Source organism: Synchiropus splendidus, chromosome 1 (assembly GCF_027744825.2).
Source record: "Synchiropus splendidus isolate RoL2022-P1 chromosome 1, RoL_Sspl_1.0, whole genome shotgun sequence".
NCBI classification, from domain to species: Eukaryota; Metazoa; Chordata; class Actinopteri; order Syngnathiformes; family Callionymidae; genus Synchiropus; species Synchiropus splendidus.
In genome coordinates this window covers 17687670-17707185 of record NC_071334.1, presented here as the reverse complement: position 1 = coordinate 17707185, position 19516 = coordinate 17687670, and the positions used below count along the sequence as shown (strand labels likewise).

At 41.9% G+C, this 19516-nt stretch overlaps 1 protein-coding gene across 1 annotated transcript; it reads left to right on the top strand.

Moving 5' to 3' along the window:
• The first annotated feature begins 10462 nt into the window (after positions 1-10462).
• On the top strand, positions 10463-18744 carry usp46 (ubiquitin specific peptidase 46). The gene is made up of 9 exons (XM_053853792.1): positions 10463-10824; positions 12114-12194; positions 13040-13253; positions 14090-14328; positions 14608-14684; positions 14772-14855; positions 14927-15124; positions 16261-16339; positions 16435-18744. The coding sequence occupies exons 1-9, from the start codon at positions 10789-10791 to the stop codon at positions 16534-16536; spliced, it is 1110 nt and encodes a 369-aa protein (XP_053709767.1). The 5' UTR covers positions 10463-10788; the 3' UTR covers positions 16537-18744.
• The last annotated feature ends 772 nt before the right edge of the window (positions 18745-19516 follow it).

Genomic DNA, 19516 nt, shown 5'->3' with positions numbered 1-19516 from the left:
GAGCGCGGCGCACGCGGTGCTTTATACGGCTTCAAAAGTATCGCGCTCTGATTGGTTGATGTCGATCTTCCACTATGTTGGCTCCTCCCCCTCATACACGTGAACGAGCATGGATGTCACACGCCTCATATTCAGATGGAGAGTCGACTGGACTCGTTTCATCTGCAACAAACGCTGACTTATAGGTAACTACGTGAAAATAAAGGTGCTCTGATTTATAAAATAATAATAACAATAAACAAAACGAAAAATATACATAAAAATATATAAAATTAAAACGAATTGATAACTAAAAACAATGTCATCTAACCAAATAAAAATCAAATATTCTAATGTGTTTAAATGAATTCTGAAGATGCCTAATTGAGACCAAACTTAGAAATCCAACCGACAGTCTATGAAAGTGAACAGAATACATAAACAAACATACACAAACAGAAGAGAATACTGCCAGCTAGTTTACTGGTCAGCAGCATCATGTGACTTTTTTAACAGGAGCAGCCACATTATGTGAGCAGCAATTTGATAGTCTACTCTAAAGTAAAAGGGAAAACTGCTTTGGTTTTTGTTTCTTCAAGCTTTCATTGTAAATTTCTATTTCTTTCCTTTTTTTTATTTAGGTCATGAAGAACACCTTGGCACTCATTGCACCTCGGTGAAGGTGCGAGCTGGAGAATGGTCTTGGTGTCATCCAGTATTATTTATAACTGTCCTAAGCTATTCACGCAACAGACAGGTCTTGAGGCGACGATACTTTCTCTACAAAGCCGCAAAATAAAATACATGGGATCATTTTTGGAAGATGACTGTAATTAAACGAAGATTACAGAGTAGGTCTGACCGAAGTAGCACGGCATGAGTGTCTCATGGGACACGTCTTGTTGCCTAGAAACCAAATCAAGAAAGTAATAGCTTCATCACATCCTCAAGGAGAACATGGGTATAATTTAGCTACAGGAAAACACAATATTCTGGATCTCAACCTCATTTTTTGTTGGGGTGTACGACCAGATCCTGCCACCGGTCGTGTTTGGCAGCTGGCGGCTTGTTGGGGCTTGTTGGCTGTTCCTAGCATGGACGGGGGGGTCAATGTCGTTCTCCCATCATGACCGTTAAAAGATAATGCCTTAAATACAACGCCTTTTCACATGTTTAGAAGCAAGTCAAGTCAATTTAGCATTAGAATTGGGCCGCAACTCCAGTCAATCGCCGCACCATAGCTGTTCACTTAATTCGTATTACATGAGTAATCCCAATGAATTATTTAATATCTATTGTCTTGTAGATTCTAGGATTGATAAACCACTGGTGATGCTTTATCACCTGTTTGCCAAAACACTGCCATTCTGTTTTAAATAATTAAATTGTAGTTATAGTATGAAAAAACTGAATAAAGATAGTTAGTATATTGCCTACAATTTAAGTGAAACTGTGCTTGATGAAAGACAATGTCAATGATACCTAATCTGCTTGTTTAAATCTCAACATCTCTATTTCAAAGTCATTCACGTTTTCTTTCCATCATTCATATTTTGCTGTTAGTCTCCTGCAATGAAGCATAAAGTCAATGAAGTACTGTTTTAATTCTTGTTACTTTGAAATCTATCTTGTGTTGCTTACGTGCTCAGTGGTGGTTGTGTTAAAAGCTGTGAGAGCAATTCTAATAGTATTGGTAGTAACTGTATCATACTCAGAAGAGCTTGTCGTTTGGTTAGTAGTCTGTTGCAGTGAATCTTGTGACCACCCTTCTTTCTGACAAACATGCCAAATGAACAAACATAAAGCTCTATTCACTGTGCAATATTCTCCTGCACATGAATTCCACTCGGCCCCCATTTTGTCCCACTTTTCCACAGCTGCCCTCCGTCTCTTGTTTCAGCTCAGGTATTTGGGCGCCTGTGATTGTGCTCTGGTATGTATATTCGATAAGCACGCCGATGACAGCCGAGGCTGAAATGTGAAATTACCGACTCTTGAATTGAGAGCCATTACGGATTAAAGGTGTGTGGCCGGAGCACAACTGGAATTACACCGCACATGTGCCGCCACACCCTGGCATCAGCACCCGTGATGAAATGCGCTTCATTATTTTGGCCTGTAACGTTGGAAACACCTCACAGATCCGAGGGAAGGCAGTGTTTAGTTTCAAATTACGTCACAACACGAGATCCCAAGCTGCTGCGTGTGTTTGCCACACAAAAAGATAAAAGACATCAAGGATGCTGGCTACAAGGGCAGAAAGCTAATGATGAACGATAACAATGGGGGGGGGCAGGTTCTGTGTGGGTGGAGGAAGCGTTTATTTCAGTGACTCACACATGTTCACATGGTCTTAACTGTGTTCATTTCACACCGATATCACAAACCAATGTGGGCTACACTCGGTCAAAATTGCCATACAGTTGTTTGAGTCCACCTGCTGTTCGTAATACTAGTAGTGGTGAAAAAGGAAACAGTCCTGGTTGTTACAGAAAATAGATATACTGCTTCACTGTGATCTCTGTAAGGTGTTTGGCCTGCAGGTCAGTCTCCCTGAGGGAAGGTAGGAGGTGCATTAAAATACCTTTGAACGTTGGATTATTGCTACAACAGAAGCAGAACAAGGCCCAGCTAGAGGATCAGAGTGTCACTTGCACAGAGGTGACAATAGAGGATTAGAGAGGGTGAAACGGGGGGCTAATCTTCCACTGGGGTGTGGACAATTGTCGGAGGGAATTTGTGGTATTCAATAAAAACAGTGGAATTTGAAGTTAACTGGGGGCAGGCTGAGAAGGGGGGTGACGTGGAACAGAAGCTGGGCAGGAGGATGTTCGTGTTGACACAGAAGTGAGGAATGATTTCCCGAGATGTCCTTTAGAGCGGAGCTGAGAGGTGGCAGCTGCCCCAAGGCCAAAGTGCACAAAGAAGCAGCTTTTGGGAAATCAGATATAGCAGGGCACTTACAGTAGGGAGCAGCCACAGGGCAGAAACTTCAGCTTCTTGATAGATGTTTATCATTCGCATTGGCTTTCATCATTGTCGGCTGTAGTCAATGTTAGCGGCAAATTATTTTATGCTCCTAGATGATCCTCATATGGAGACTGTGGCACAATTAAATAGAGCAATGAAGCCTTACATTTAGATAGAAGTATTTGTTTATTTTATTCTTAAATTATTTGTGTTATATTTTTCCAAAGGAAATAAAGTAAAATATTATTTTGCATACATTTTAATTGTTTGACAAAAAGGGGTAACATGGAATAATAGACCTATTAATACGGTTAGATATGAGATATGCTATTAAGAAACGTGTTTTTAGACACAATTTTTGAACCCATTGAACAAGTTAGTTAAGATGGCAAATCTTGCAAAAATGAAGAAAAGAATAATAAATTAAAGTGGAAAAAGCCACCAAAATGAAAAGAGGTAACTAAATAATAAACAGAAAAGTTAATATCAGTACGGATGCACCATTACTGGTATCAGGCATTGGTCCAATTCTGGGCTGGAGTACTCTTAGAAGTACTCATCCACTACTGGATAACTGGAATCTGTGCATTCCAAAATATAATACATGTCATTTAAGATTCAAACATTAGAAATGATGCTTACTTGATAAAGTTGACAGCACTCGTGTTGTCATTTTGACATCATTCCCAAGTCACCTGCAGGCTGCACGATGCACTGCTCTGATGTGTTTGATGTATGCCATGTTGACAATTTCATTTTGTAAATAGGCACAATGAATATGTCATATTGTGCTGCCAAGAACAGAACATATGTACATCAGAAGGGAATGGACAATAATTGTTTGCAAAATAAATATAATAGAAGTTGAGTAGTGATCGTTGATCCTTTCACATTTATCGATAATAGCGGGTTGTCTGTCGCTCCAGTTTTCTGCCTTTTGAAAAATCAGTTTGTTACAAGTGTTCATGAGGTTTTCAGGGGCTTCTGCAACGAGTTTGTGTTTTGGTCACAATCTGTTATCAGACAGCCAACTTAAGTCACGCTAAACGTTCTGCACCAGTGTGGAAATCAATCGTGTTGTCGTCTCCTTCAGTCTTTGGTTTGGCCTAAGGATTAAAAGTGCACCTAAAAACTGGACCCAGTGCAAAGTAAGAACCAGCAGCTCTCCTCTGATTCTCATCGGAGTGATGCCATCCACCTGCAGTAGCTAACTTTGGGCCTATCCTTGGACTTATCACAACAGTCATCATGTTAAACTCAGAAAAACAAAGATAGGATGGTGGCGAGCGCCCTGCTCCGTAGCTCAGCTCAATTTTCACGTTGCATGTAAACAAAACCATGTGATATTCCAGACGTCGATTTTCTTGAGCAAGGAAAAATGTTTAAATGTTTTCTGCCAATCTCTAAAAGAGATTTCTCGTGGTAGGCTTCATGTCATGTCGTGACAACTCCCTTCCAACAGATCACTCCACCGTGTGTTCACATAAATATTTACATTTACATCACCATATTAAACTGCGGAGGCTTGTTCGGGCAGGCAGCAAACTTTTATTTCTCATTGAAATGTAAACCCTCCACCATGTCCTGCCATTTGCATACTCCGAATGTCAACAGTGGTGGGGGGACATGGAGCTGGAGGGGGTTGTGCTCCGAAGCGCTAGGCCTGAATGACAATAGCCTTCTCCCTCACAACCACAGCGTGCCATCTTCCCCTCCCACCTGAGGAATGCATCATCCGAGCTGCTTCCAGTACTGAGCACACCTGATGGAGAATATCAAAATCTGCCATCTTCATCTCTAATTCTTGCCCCCATCAACCTCCCACCAGTGACATTCCACAGCACGTCTGGGGCGTCTCTCTGGGTAATTGGTTTCCACCTGCGGATTGACATGTGACGTGTTCATCTGAAAAATATTCAGCCTCCGGGCCACCACTTCTGCTTGATGTGTTTGTGCCGCAGTGGTGTCAGACAGCCGTGGAGTTTTCAGTGTTTGTGTTCACGTGACCCCACTCGTGACTAAGACTTAAAACTCAGCGATTATCCGGTTTGCAGCTATTCACTAGTTGTTTTGTTTTCCTTAAACATGTGGGCTGACCAAAACTGACGTGGATTCAAATATGGAGCTGTGTGCATGTCTGCTAAATGTTTTACTTTACTAACTTTTAAAGTTTAAAAGGAACAACAATAGTTATTATTAGTAGTAGTGGTGTTTGTGTATTATGATAGATAGACAGGAAGGTAGGTGGAAGGGTTCTGCTCTTTTATGCACTTTTGTGTGTCCTTCAACTGAAGAAGGTGCAGTCACTGAACTCTGCTATGCAGAAAGTACGACCCTGGATTTAGTCCTGTAATTCATATTTGTTTACATGCTCTGACATGCGGGTGATCCGGGTCTGTCTGCTCTTATTATTTGCCATTTCTGACACTGTGACCAAATATTTGTCATTCCTTGACATCTTCAACTTCTGCGTTGACAGATGAGCTCATTTCTGTCACTGCCTTTCACAGGAGGAATAATGAGTCTGGGGGATTACACACCTGTGAACACAGAATCTGTGACCCCGCTCTCCTCGCTCAGATTCCGGTGTTTCACACTGTCAGTGCAGGCGTTTGACAGTTGCCTTCAGCCCACTTCAAATCCTCTTCTCATCGATACGCATGAATCGATTCAGCTTCCTTCCGGGAATCCCACAAATAAACATGAGTAATACCGTTCTTTCTTGATCTGCTGTGGGATTGTCGTCAGCCGATGTATAGCTCCGTAGTCACGTTGATAACAATGACTAAAAGGCAGACTGCGACCGACACGGTGTGGTTCCTCCTCCCCCTCCACGCTCCTCTCAAGGTCACAGTCTGCACAGCACCTGCGTTTCTGAAGGTGTCACGCAGGAGGAGTGAAGGCACTTGAATATTTCCTTTTTGAGAACTGGAAGAAAATCACCCAGGAAACTTCAAAAAGCCAAAAAACATTTCTCTGACGTCAATATTTTTCACCTTTTAAATGATTCTACCGAGCCTCGCTGATCAAATGAACCCAAGTATCTCCCTCCTCTGACTCTACTTCACTCGTTTCCCTTCCACACATACCATTAACCCAAGGAGAGAGATGTGGCGTCGAGGGGACATTAAAAACTGGGCCAAGCCACTACGGGCCGTAATGGAGGAAAAGTGTCAATGTTCTCGAAGAGCACAGACTGTACCTGTGCGACAAAATCGCGGCGCGAGACAGCATGCGTCAGACATCCTGAACGGGAGATAAGAGAACTTCGTCCGCTCACTCTTCTACACCGAATCTGTAGTAATGGGTGCTACCAAAGGTAAACACAGTCTAGTGCCGGGAGAGGAGCTCTCCGCTTCTCCGCGAAATATTCATCGTCGGAGCCAGTTGACCTAGTTTTAGTGGCTATATAATCAACAACAACTATTATTAGTAGTAGCAGTAGTCCTTCTTCTGATCATTCTCCCTAGTCACATATGTCCTGCACTCTCTTAACACCACATGCCCAAACTATACAATATTTCAACATCTCACTTTGAGACGTTGCCTGTAGTGTATTTTTTAAATGTATTACTTCTGTGGATGGACCTCAGATTAATAACTTATTACAATGGTTACTGTCTTTCACTTTATTTCTACTTGAGGAAAATTGTCAAATTTTGCTACTCTATTGCTGATGCATTGACCAGTTTCGTCTTATGAAATTTTAGATATTTTTTTCCATATTTGTTTGGTAGCTGCTGTAACACTTTTGCAGACAATCCTGCCTTGTTTTTTCTGAAATGGCATCATGATGCTTCATGCAACTGATTCATGGTCTCAGGAGGGTCAGACAGTTTTGAGGTTTGAGTTATTCAATTATGTCTCTATCTGTAGTTTGTCAAAGAAATCTCTGAATGATAACAAAACACAAGTACAAGCAACATAAATGTTCATTTGAGTTTGGTTTGTGTTTCCACAGACCACTCTCAAATTGAACTACTTCATAGACTTATACATGTTCAGTGTGACTCTGCATAAAGTCTGCTTCCTGATTTGAATGCTTTATGTGTGTTAGCGTGCACTATGTTATTTATAAAAGGAGGTAAAGGGAATGTGAAATGCGTCTACGTCTGTCTTTTTCACATGTTGACAGACTTCCATAACGTGAAGGAGAGCACTGGCTGCAGCACCTGGCTAATCGAATTAAGGCAGTTCACAGGACTGGAAAGTAGGTCAAGCTCCTGCACACCCACATGACATCCAGGTACACAGACACTTCTATTGTTACCAAACCGCACACAAAGCCAGGAGCAATGGAATCTACTCTCAAAGTGTCTTGACGCTTGAGTTTAAATGTAAATACCCTGCATATGTAAGTGACTGTATTGTATTTTAATCTGCTGCTGAGCTGAGCAGCTGGATGTAATGTGACTCATGCTGGCATATCTCAGCAATTTTATATGATATAGAGTCTGTCAATTGTGATTTTGATGGAACATGTTGGCTGGAGACGCCCTGGACTCTTACAACCTCTCAAACACGCAGACACAAACGCCTTTGAACAACTTCTCCATGATTTTTGTATCAGTCTCACATCAAAGCTCAGGCTCCCATTTCCATATTTGTTTTATTCGCAACAACAACCCAAAGTGACACAGATATTCCAGTGCTACCTTGTTTGGTGAGGACAATGTGGGTATTGTGTCTTGTAAAGTCAGTTTCTGACTGGAACACAGGTGCAATCCAGGGGTAAGAGATGTGAACGTATTAATGAACAGGATTTCACCTGGAGAATTATGGCTTTAGACACAGTTTGTCTCTGATGCCTTGATTTTATCTTGCCCTTCCTGCCCTTTCTCTTATTTTCTCTTCCTACAACCAACTTGTCTTTGTCCTGCAGCTGACTGGTAATTTGGTGGCTGACTTCAGGTTCACATTCAGCACCATCAGCCTGTCGATCCTGCAGCTCTCACTTACCCAACTTCTTATCACCATCGATGCATATTCGTCCATCAGTTTCTGAGTTGAAGTCCTGAATCCAGCTGACATGTTATTACAGTATAAGAGCCAGAATCTGGCTCTGACTCTCCAGAAGTCTTGCACCTGTTACTGCAGCACTTACAGCATTCTTCTGCCCTCAGCCAAGTACTCATCATTCACAGGTAACTTTATCTAACTTGCGTTAGCCAAAATTACGCAATGACCAGCAACTGTCCAAATTAATCGAAAGTAACTTGACCATGATAGTCTCTCTTACCTAACTTCTTGGAACAAAGCCTTCTGGAGACAGACACTATTTGTTCTGCAGCCAGATGCATATTCAATTACCAAGGTTCACCATGAGGCCTTATTAAACCTCTGGTCCCTTAATCTTTAATTATCCCATTTATTTATTACAGACATATGGAACGCCACATTACTTTTTCCAGTCTTTAATCAACCGTAAAGTCGAAATTAAATATGTCAGACCCCTAAGTGTGTGTGTGTGTGTGTGTCTCCATTGCAGAGTTTTGTTTTACAAGCTTTAACCAATAATTAATAATAATTAATAATGCACTTTTTTTTTTTGCTTTATAATGGCAATATCTCACATGTCATCACATTTCATTTAACTAACATGCAGTGAGTATTAATGGTTACTCAATTGCTACATTAGAACTTTTTCGGAGAGAACAAAAGTGGCTCGGAAATGGAAAGAATATGGGCTGGATGAGACTGTGTACAAACAACTGCCGTCATATCTGGGATTGAAGAGTATTAAAGTGAAGATAACCTCTGCTTCATGGTCTGTGAGTTAATGTTGTTTCTAATTCTAATTCATCTGGTCAATGAAAGTGCCTGATAAGCCGGAAGCCATCAAAGGTTAGGAAACCCGGAGCATTTGCTGTGCCTCTCGTGATATTCTCTTTCTCCATTGGGCTGTTGTCCACATACCAGTCAAGAGTTTAGCATCAGGCAGTGGTTTACTGGCATATAAAACCCAAGTGTAGACTTTAATCCTGCCTGCTCCCAACGCTGAAGCCACCATAGAATCATAACATAATGTGTTTTACGCATGACAGTTTCTATTTAGACCATTTTATAGTCGAGTGTTGGTTAGCGCTGCGTTGTTAGCTGCCTCCGCTGTGTACTACAAAATAGAATCAGCCTGGGAAACCGTAGCTCCGTCAACAATAGCTGTAAATAATAACCTAGAATAAACCAACCAGAGGAGCCTCAATTAGCCAAATCTGCATACCAAACATCCGAGCAACAAAAGATTCCTGCAGTGGAAGGCCTGTAATTCTCATTTGTTGTTTTGTGAATGCTTTTATTCCTCTCCCCTCTTTCCATTTTTTTGAAGTGGGGTTATCAAAATTACTTGTTGTTTTCCTTTCTTTTTGTTCTGACATAAATGTTTAGGAGGTAATTGCAGGGCCACTTGTTGTGAAAGCACAAACAAAGCTGCTGGTGAATGAAGACGTCCTCAGGGCCCAAGACTCCAACTGAGAGCAGAGAGTATACTTTCCTTTTAAAGCCACTGGTCTTTGTTGTGGCGGTTGCTTAGGGTGGGAGGATAGCTGCACCGTTGAGGACTGCTTCATTTATCATGAGTTTGTTCTTAGTTTGACGTGTTTATTCATGTATATTTTTGTGTGGCGTTAAATGTTTTGAGGAGAGTGTATTGTCATAACTGCAGACAAATGACTCACTGTGCTATTGATCTACAATGACCCTTCAGGTATTCATCACAAGCAAAAAAATACAATGAACTAAAGGGAGAAACTTGGAACATTAGATTATATAATCCTAGTGGTCCTGTGACCAGATGCAGGGGAAACACAGATACAACTACCAACTCTCAATCGCATTTATCACAGATCTTTTGGAGTCAATTTACTATGATGATGTTCATGTTAGCACCCTCACATGATGACAACAGCTGTTTGTTGTTGGTCCTTTATTATTTTTATTTTTATTATTATTATTATTACTACTACTAATAATAATAATAATAATAAATTTATTTATTTATTGATTGATTTGTTGTTTTAATTTCAATTATCTTAATGCTAGGTTTTTTTTTTAAGACAAGTGTGGTGTACATTAAGGGGTGTGTTCTCTCACCCAGATGGTTTATGGGTATGGGGCGTGGTGATGTATATATTGACTGTGAGGGGAGGGGAGTGAGTTCTGTTCTGGAGTAAATAAAGTTGTTGGAAGTTTGCCGTCTCATCGCCTGCTCTTGCTTTTGCCACACAAGTCTGGTTTAATTGTGGTGTCACATGTGTTGCCTATTTTATAACAATTTTTTTAGGTGTCTGGTTTGTGATATTGAACCCTAAACATCAATTAAGTTGCGTTTTCGGTGACGTCACAAATGTCACAAACTACATTACCCATGAGCTGATAGTGAAAACGGTTGGCGCTGATTGGCTGTGGTTCAACTCCGCATGCTTCTTCGGACCTGTGGTTGGTCTTTGCTTCTGCCGATCAACTCCTGTAGCTCAATGTCCAATAAGAAGTCGGTACTATGTCATCTGGGCGTGGATCTGGTATCATGTTTGTTCCGTGCTCGCTGCTAGCAACCTGCCTCCTACAACTTGTCTTGTTTATGGTCGGGGATGCCGACACTTTTCTTCCTACTTCAGCGTCTGTTCACCATGGCAGAGAATGAAGCGCCTGTGAATCCATCGCGGCTCTCGGCTTAGTGCTGCCTTCATGTTGCGCCGTGTCTCCCAGGCTTCTCCTCGTCGCTCGGGGCGGCCGTTCGGCCTTCCAGCCGCGGCTGCGAGTTAAGTTCGCCTCCGAGCGGTCTGGTTCTCGCCTCTATGTTCATTTTATGAAGATGTCGGTGAGGGGGACACTGTGAACTCAATGACTGTCAGAAACATCGCCTCCATTTGTAATATGGTGAGTAGTCCGTTGCCTGCACAGGTTACCATGAAGAAGTCTGCCTGACCGCGCCGTGTTGAGCCTGTGAGGCTTTGTACCGGACCTGGCCCGCATCCACCTGATCCCAGAACATGGTCAGGATGGTGTCATTGTCTTTGCAGCTCCTCTTGACGGATGCGTGAAGCGGGACTTTGACAGCTGCTTGTGATTGCGTAACGTGCCACTGGATGCTCTTTGCTGATCTGTGGTGCGTTCAGGGACACTGTAACATCGTCCTTGTATTGGGCTCTCGCTGGTCAAACAAACCGTTGTCACAACAAACCAATCTGGCATTTTATGAAAGAGACTATTCAGTTTCAGTTGTGTTTACAATGAGTAGAGCAGCATCTTTAATAAGTGTTGTTAACAGGTATATGTACTGAGCCGCAATCCACAAACTGAGATCAAAACTACTGCAACAATTCATTCAGACCAAGTGGAAACCTTGAGTTGAAACCTAAACTCAAATCCGAACAAACCTGCTGTGGTGTTTTTCCACCAACTTTGATATATTTCAGTGTTGCAGGTAATTCACCTGGATCCCCTTGTAGTTCATCAGCTGTTGACATTAGACAGTGTTAATTAATAATAATGAATTGTGTCAATATTGATGATGACTCATCCTACCTGTTTATTTGTTTTCTCAGCGGCGTAAACAATTACTGCACTCCTATCTTGAGTTTGGTTTCTAATAATAATACAACTAACATTGTTTTTGTTCAGTAATTTGGTGGCCGTGATGCATTTGCTTGTTGCATGTAGGAAGTTTTGTTTATTCGCTTCTTCATTGAGTCCTTGTTTTTCCATATGGAAAGATCAGCTGACTAAAGCGACTTCCTATTTTGACTGAAGACATAATGAGGCAGTCATTCACTGTCAAAGTCCTGCTTTGTCTTCTGTGCGTCCAACAAAGCTGCGCGTCATTTAGACGACCATTAGCCTAGAGACATTAATAGCCGTGGAAAAAAAGACCTGTGTATCCGCTGTGGGAATTAAATACCCTGGAATTTGACTAGAAAAATCCCGGCCGAACCCATCAAATCAAAAAGCCTTTCCCAATAGTCAAGGATGTGAAATTTGAGACTACAAAAGGCAGGTCATCCTGGGATCAGTGCTTCATTAATGTCCAGTGTGAGTGTGAGTCTAATTTTCATAATTACACACGCAGCTGACTTAAATGCACTCAATCTAAGACTCATTTGAAGAGCTGCAAGATAACTATCACATGAGCATGACTTCCACTTGTCTTGTCTCCCTGGTTCTTTCAGGGCACCAATGCCTCTGCTCTGGAGAAAGACATTGGCCCGGAGCAATTTCCAATCAATGAACACTACTTTGGATTGGTCAACGTAAGTATCACTACGTTTTCAACTACATATCACGTCCTTGTTCTCATTTTCTTTTAATTTTTTTCTAATGTTTTGTTTTCTCTGTACATCTGAACATTTAGTGGTATTATGTCCATTAAAAGCCAGTATGACAACTTGATATCAAGCGAATGTTTCTCTTCTTGAAACAGGAATTTAGTTTGTTCCAGAAGTGGTTTAACTTGAAATTTTGGTTTTAATTTTGAGACTCATGAGAAACAATTGATACTATGTTATAATAAGCCAAATTCAATTGCAAAAGGTAAATAACCAGTATTGAATTATCAGTGAATTCATGGCATCTCTCATACTGCAATTTTGGGACTGCTCAGACAGGATTCTGTTCTGGACTTCCCTGATCTCAGATCTGTCCGCAGTTCATCTGAATGTCTCATTGAGCTACAAGTATAGACTTAGACTTTCTTTATTGTCATTGCATTGCATCACTATATTATGGCAACGAAATTTCGGTCTGAGGCCTCCGGTTTCCAAAAACAAAACTATATGTCCAAAAATAAATAAATATTAGATACATACTAGTCCAGAAGATGCACAAATAAACTGTTTTGACTCCAGAAAAGGCAAAGTCCAGTGTCATTTTTCCATTTCTATGACACATAACCTGTCGTCTCTGTACCTTGTACCTTGTTGCTCAGTTGCAACCTCTCGCCACACCCAGTGCTCCATTCAAATAATGAAATTTGTTTGAGCTCAGAGCAAGGTTTTCCAAATGTACCATGTCAAAGGTCAAGTTAGTGGATGTTGGGAGAGACAGAGTGTGTGTGCGAATCTAGACTCCTAATGTCTTTATTCTCATCTGTCCACAGTTTGGAAACACTTGTTACTGTAACTCAGTGCTACAGGCTCTCTACTTCTGCCGGCCATTCCGGGAGAATGTGCTGTCGTACAAAGCCCAGCAGAAGAAGAAGGAGAACCTGCTCACTTGTTTGGCAGACTTGTTCCACTCCATTGCTACTCAGAAGAAGAAAGTGGGCGTCATCCCACCCAAGAAGTTCATCTCCCGTCTTCGGAAAGAGAACGGTAAAGGTTCAATATTGCAGTGAGCTTTACAATACCATCGACAGCACCAGATTGTTTCTGTGGTGAGGAGCAGGTGTGTGCTCTGAAGGTCGTTCAGAGAGCTACACTGACAGAGAAGCAGATTGTTCTCTGCTGTCCAGCTTGTCAGAGCCCTTTATATGAATAAACAATGTGATCTCTGTTAGGATTGACCTGCAGTCTGCTGACCCTGCCCCCCTCTCTTCTCAGTTTTCTGACTGACAAATCTGTCAAAACATACTTGGTCCCACTGATGGCTCGAAGAGAAAATGGTTTAATGGTTGGTTTAAGTTTTACGCCTCAGACATTTGTGTTGTCTAACAGCCTGAAATATTGAAATGACCTTTACCATGCCATTTGCTGTTTGTCTCTTCACTTGATTTCATATAGTTTTTGCTTGACTCACCATAATGGTGTATTTCTTTCTATGTGTAACCTGGATCTGAATCTGAAGTTTCAATAAGCAGTCTGAAACTGAGCAAAAATAACATCAACAATTGATGAAACGGAAACACGAATGCTTCTCCTCAAAGTGCTTTTCTGTCTAGTGTTCTCTTCAATAAAAGGAGCCCTATTTTGCAATGTCTTATCAGTGACGACATGTCTTGTGCTAGGCCCCTATAAAGTAACATGCCCAGCCCAGTTGTGCATTCATTTTGGTTGCAGCGGTCCTTCGTCTTTGGGTCAGAAGTTATGTGTGCAATCCCACCGTTTTTAATAAGCTTCATCCTTTTTCTCTTGCTAGGACACGTTGCTACTGCTGCTGCTCTTGAAAATATAACTGCTGCTGATGTTGTCTCCCATTTGCCGTGCCTTAGATCTGTTTGACAACTACATGCAACAAGATGCTCATGAGTTTCTCAACTACTTGCTGAACACGGTGGCCGACATCCTGCAGGAGGAAAAGAAGCAAGAGAAGCAGAACGGTCGACTCAAGAACAACGGAACCCCCATCACCGTGGAGACCGACATGGAGAACAAGACGGAGCCCACCTGGGTTCATGATATTTTTCAGGGCACGCTCACTAATGAGACGCGTTGCCTCAACTGTGAAACGGTGAGAGGATGAGTGTGTCGCTTTGTTAATCACATCGGATGAAATGACTCACGCCGGCTCATCCTTGGTTCAACCCAAAGAAACTAGGTGCCAAATTATATCACGGTGTTTGGTCTCCATGTAGTGGCAGGAAATTACCTTACAACACTGAGACTAAAGACTGACCATTGCTTTAACAACCAGCTTATTAAGCATTCCAAAGTGGGCTCTCTGGTTTCATGGTTTCATGATGCCGTCTATGAGACGTCACTGTTGACCCTCTTTCTCCCTCCTGGGCAGGTGAGCAGCAAAGATGAGGACTTTCTGGATCTGTCTGTGGACGTGGAGCAGAACACATCAATAACACACTGCCTCAGGTACAATCTTAACTTCCTGTTCACTCACATGTGTGCTGATAAATCTGGGTCAGAAACCAACTGTCTGTGACCCGCTGTGCTCTCCAGGGATTTCAGCAACACAGAGACTCTGTGCAGCGAGTACAAGTACTACTGTGAGACCTGCTGCAGCAAACAGGAGGCACAGAAACGGTCAGACAGGACACGGAAACAAAGGCCCTGATGATGTGAGCAGAAGGCTGACCGCTTGTGCTTCACTGCAGGATGCGTGTGAAGAAGCTGCCCATGATCTTGGCCCTGCATCTGAAGAGGTTCAAGTACATGGAGCAGCTGCACCGCTACACCAAGCTATCCTATCGAGTGGTTTTCCCGCTGGAACTCCGTCTGTTCAACACTTCAGGAGATGCTGTCAACCTGGATCGCATGTACGACCTGGTCGCTGTGGTGGTTCACTGTGGAAGGTACGTCTTGTGGTAGACGGTATGTGTCACACATGCAGTATGTTGGATGATTTTGTTGTTGAGCGGAGGTTCTTGTGTCGGACGGATAAGACTGTCGTTCCGCAAAACGACTCAATTCAATTTTGAATGTTTTCAGCAACATTGATAACAAGATAAGGACTAGGTGATAACATTTTGGTGGCTGGTGCTTGGTGGACTTCCGTTTGCTTTTTTAGGAATGTTTTTGAGGAGTCACTTGTATTGCTACAAACAGAAATCCTGATTCACTGAACATAATCGAATCCCTAATCCACTTTCATGTGCCAGTGCAATTCATTTTTTGACTCTAAGCTAGGTGATGCCACTCATGGTGTAATGTTCCTGTCTGGGTTTGAGTCCAGGCTGGGGAGCTGTGAGCTGACTCTACATTCGAGTCATTGAATTGTATTGATCTGGTTGTGTGCTGTTTTATGAAGCCTTGTTAACTTATCTCCTCAGAGGAGGCCTGAGCTTTCGTTGCATATTATATCTGACTCACTGGATGACGTGTATTTTGCTATAGCAGAATAGTAGAACTGTGCAGACCTTATCGGTAATGTCTGTTTTGTGTTTCCACCCAAATCCTGATCATTGAAAAAAGCCAAATCCACTGGACTTATTTTTCTAAAAACATTTTTGCTGTCTAAATTGTTAAATGTTTTTTTTTTTTTTTTTTTTTGAATGTGGCGTCTTTTGAGAGGGAAGAGTCTCAGTCTTAATGTAGTTTATTCTTACTTCCTGCATGTTTACTGTTACCGGTAGTTTTCTTTGAATAGAATAAGAAAATTGCCTAGTATTACGTCACCAAAAGGGATTCCAGCCATTCAAGCCATTTCAGTGCAAAAGCAGTCACAATCTGCTGTGTGATTTTTTTGTTTTGTTTTGTTTTGTTTTTTTGTGTTCCCGTAAGCAAAAGTAAAGAAATAGCTTTTTATAAATCTGGTTTCAGATTTTCTCATTTGAAAGCTGACAGATGTGTTCGGGAAATGGATGTGTTCAAGGTCTCTGGCTGAGACCTGTGTTATTTGCTGAACACTATTCAGTGAAAAATCTTCTGCTTCTTCCTGCTGATTGAAACCACATGATTCCGCTCATTCATTTTTGTGTTCCACCGTCAGTGGCCCGAACAGAGGACATTACATTACAATCGTGAAGAGTCACGGCTTCTGGCTACTGTTCGATGACGACATTGTGGAGGTGCGTCACTCAGTGCTGCTGTTGTTGTTGTTCCTTGACTCTGCGGCTGGTGCTTGTTGTCCCTAACCAGCGTCTCTCTCTCTTCTGCTGCACAGAAAATCGACGCCCAGGCTATTGAGGAGTTTTATGGGCTTACCTCAGACATCTCCAAGAACTCTGAGTCGGGCTACATCCTCTTCTACCAGTCGAGGGAGTGACTGGTTCTGGTCAGTGACGCAGGAGAGAACAACTAGGACTTGTTTTTCATTTACTCCCCTGACTGGCATGCGCCAACCCTCCACCCAGTGGTTGTCGCTCATTTACTCTCTTAGCCACCTGCATCTGGACTGCACTTTAAAATGAAATGCAAAAAAAATGCTCCAAAGCAAGAGAGAAAACTAAAGGAGATGAGCGAAGGCTACAGAGAAATGGTTCTACTTTGTGTCAGACAGAGAGCTTCTGTTGTACGTCCTTCTTTTATTGCAGTGTTTCATCCTTTCATTCATTTTTGGTCAGAAAGTGACCATACAGGGACGTCATTTATAGAGAGAGCTGACAAGTTGGTTTGATCTGATCAACTCCAAAACCACTGCACAGTGAAAGACATCTGTGTCTATTGTTTTTCTGTGTTAATGTGCTTGATCAAAGATCAACTTCTAAAACACTAATACACTTCCTCCTGCTCCTTGGTTAGTGCATGTAGGATACTTTAGGGAAAGGGTCTGGATTATTCCCTAGGAGAAGTCCTGAGCAGGGCTGCACAATGTGAGGAGGCGGGGCCAGTTCAACTAATGCATATCATGTAGAGGTCGTGTATGGAAGCTAAAACCACTGGTACAAATCCAGTTTTGTTCTGGTTCAGAACTACTGACTAGTTTCTGTGACCCATCGACTGCCAACACTTAGAATGGACAAAAGGTCTATTTGAAGCAGAGGTCTATCAGAGCCAGTGCATCACTGTGATTGATCTATGAGACTTTCACTCTCTGGAGGAGGTGCTCGTACCCATTAGCTCTTTATTAGGTCTCAACACCTGGGGTACATCTCAGGATGGCTATGAAACTAATGTTTGCCTCAATGGCAGATGAGAGTTATTAAAAATTGTCCATTTTAAACACATCATTTGCTCTGAATATGCTCCAAGTGACCAATTTTCCACCGTTGTGCAGCCCTACTGGAAATGAATCAGAGTGAATCTTCGAACATTATTAGGATCAGAACAGTTTTGGGGAACTCCAGGTGTCCACGTAGTTCAGGGCTGCTCTCTCTCTCTCTTGTCATGGACACTACTGTGTTCCCAACTGTCTCAGACAATTGTCTCCCCTCTCTCAACTTCCTGTTTTTTTTTTTAATCTGAAGTTTGAAACCCTATTTATTCATCTGGACGTATTTATTTATGAGAGGTGTTGCGCTTGTTATTGAAGGTTTGTTTAAAGTTGAGCTCCAATTTGAGTTTTGCACGTCACATTTCATGAGGGATCTGGTGTGTGACAAACCCCACAGGTGCCAAAACCTCAGATTGAGATCAGTGCAATAGCTGTGTGAAGTGGCGACCGCTGCACACCACTTCAGATGCTGAGGGAGCTCCTCCTGTCTTTTCTCCCCAGGCTCCTTGACCTAGATTTGTCATTATGTATTTTTGTGTGTGAGTGCATTTTTGTCAAATGACTCTAATTCGAGCTGAGGATGGAATTATTCAGTGTCTCCCGTCAAACATTCCCAAACGTTTTCTCTTTCCCACCTGAATTATGCTGACGTGATTGACATTCCAGCCTGTTGCACACCCGGATTACATTTCATTGTGTTTTGTGTAGTAGTAGGACACGTGTGCTAGTTTAGTGAAGGTGATGCTACTGCATTTAGGGTTATTTGATGTTTTGACTTGTTCTCCGCCTCCTTGTCTGACTCGGTGAAGAAGCAGAGGAGTGCGTGCCAAACTGGAGTCCATACTGACTTGCTCATGTCTTTTAACAGAACGTTATTTTCTTTATAACGAAACATTTGTATATACATATTCTGTAGAAATCATCTCTGAAAATAGAAGAAATATTTTTTTAAAGTTGGGGGGGAGGGGGAGGCTGAGAGAAACTGTGTTCCACAATCACACCAGTCTGTCAATCATATTCAAGTTGTTAAGTTGCCGACCGGCAGTTGCAGCGAGGGGCGATGGAGAAACTGATCTTCCATGAACATTTATGCACTCTTCCTCTCTGAGACGTGTTCCACTTGGTCTGTTGAAGCTGCTGTTTTAAACCGTCTGACTGGTGTTGATCTGGGTGAGGAAGGAGGAGGAACTATGGCTGTAAACTGAAAGTGCACTTTAGTAGTGATGAGCTTCAATGTTCTTACATGAAGAACCACAGACTAACGGTCTCATTTTGACTTTTTATTTTTGTTATGTTCAATAAAATTGAATTATCAGTCAAAAGTTGTCATGTGTTTTTTACTTTATTTATTTTTACCAAGCCTGTAGCCTGATCCATGATGCAATGGAAACAATTTGTGAGGTCTTGAAGGAATGACTAGACTTTGTTAATGTCTAGTTTGTCTAGTGTATCACTCAAGTTATTCCTTTCTTAAGTTAGGAGTTTTTCGTGTATGCTGCCTGCCTCGGGTGAAAATGTTTTGGGGTTTTTTTCCCATCCATGACATATTCTCTACTGCTCGCTCATATTTTTGTTTGTGTCTTATCCTTTCAATGTTCATTCTTCTTAACTTTGGCAAAGATTTTACTCCACAAATTAAACATGTAGAATTCAATTCTAATGACACCAGTCCTCTTCATGTTTACATCATTGGTTATCCTGCTTTTGTCTGGAGTAGCAACTGCCCCTGTGATTCTGATGAAACTGTTCTCTATTGTCTTTGGATCATAGTTCTGGTGCCGTAAAATTACAGCTGGGGTCACATGTCACCTCATTACTACAGTAATGGATAGTTTCTTGTCCGTACAAGAGCTTTTTTCTCAGTGTTGGAGAGAAGAAATGCTGCTTCAGTGTACTGTATGTTGTTGACAAAGAGAACATAACTAACATACACCTGAGCTGCATCGTCTGTTGAGACTTGGAGCAAAGCAGCTGCTTCTTTTCTGCCACATAATCTATCATTGTCTATCTCTGACAACTTGTCGTAAATATGAATACCATGTACCCACTTGTATTTGCATTTAAGATGCTACTTAATCACATTTGACTAAGA

Coding starts and splice junctions, on each gene's coding strand:
- usp46 (XM_053853792.1), top strand. CDS start 10,789: ATGACTGTCAGAAACATCGCCTCCATTTGTAATATG. Junction 10,825..12,113: donor TCGCCTCCATTTGTAATATG/GTGAGTAGTCCG, acceptor TGGTTCTTTCAG/GGCACCAATGCCTCTGCTCT. Junction 13,254..14,089: donor CCGTCTTCGGAAAGAGAACG/GTAAAGGTTCAA, acceptor GCCGTGCCTTAG/ATCTGTTTGACAACTACATG.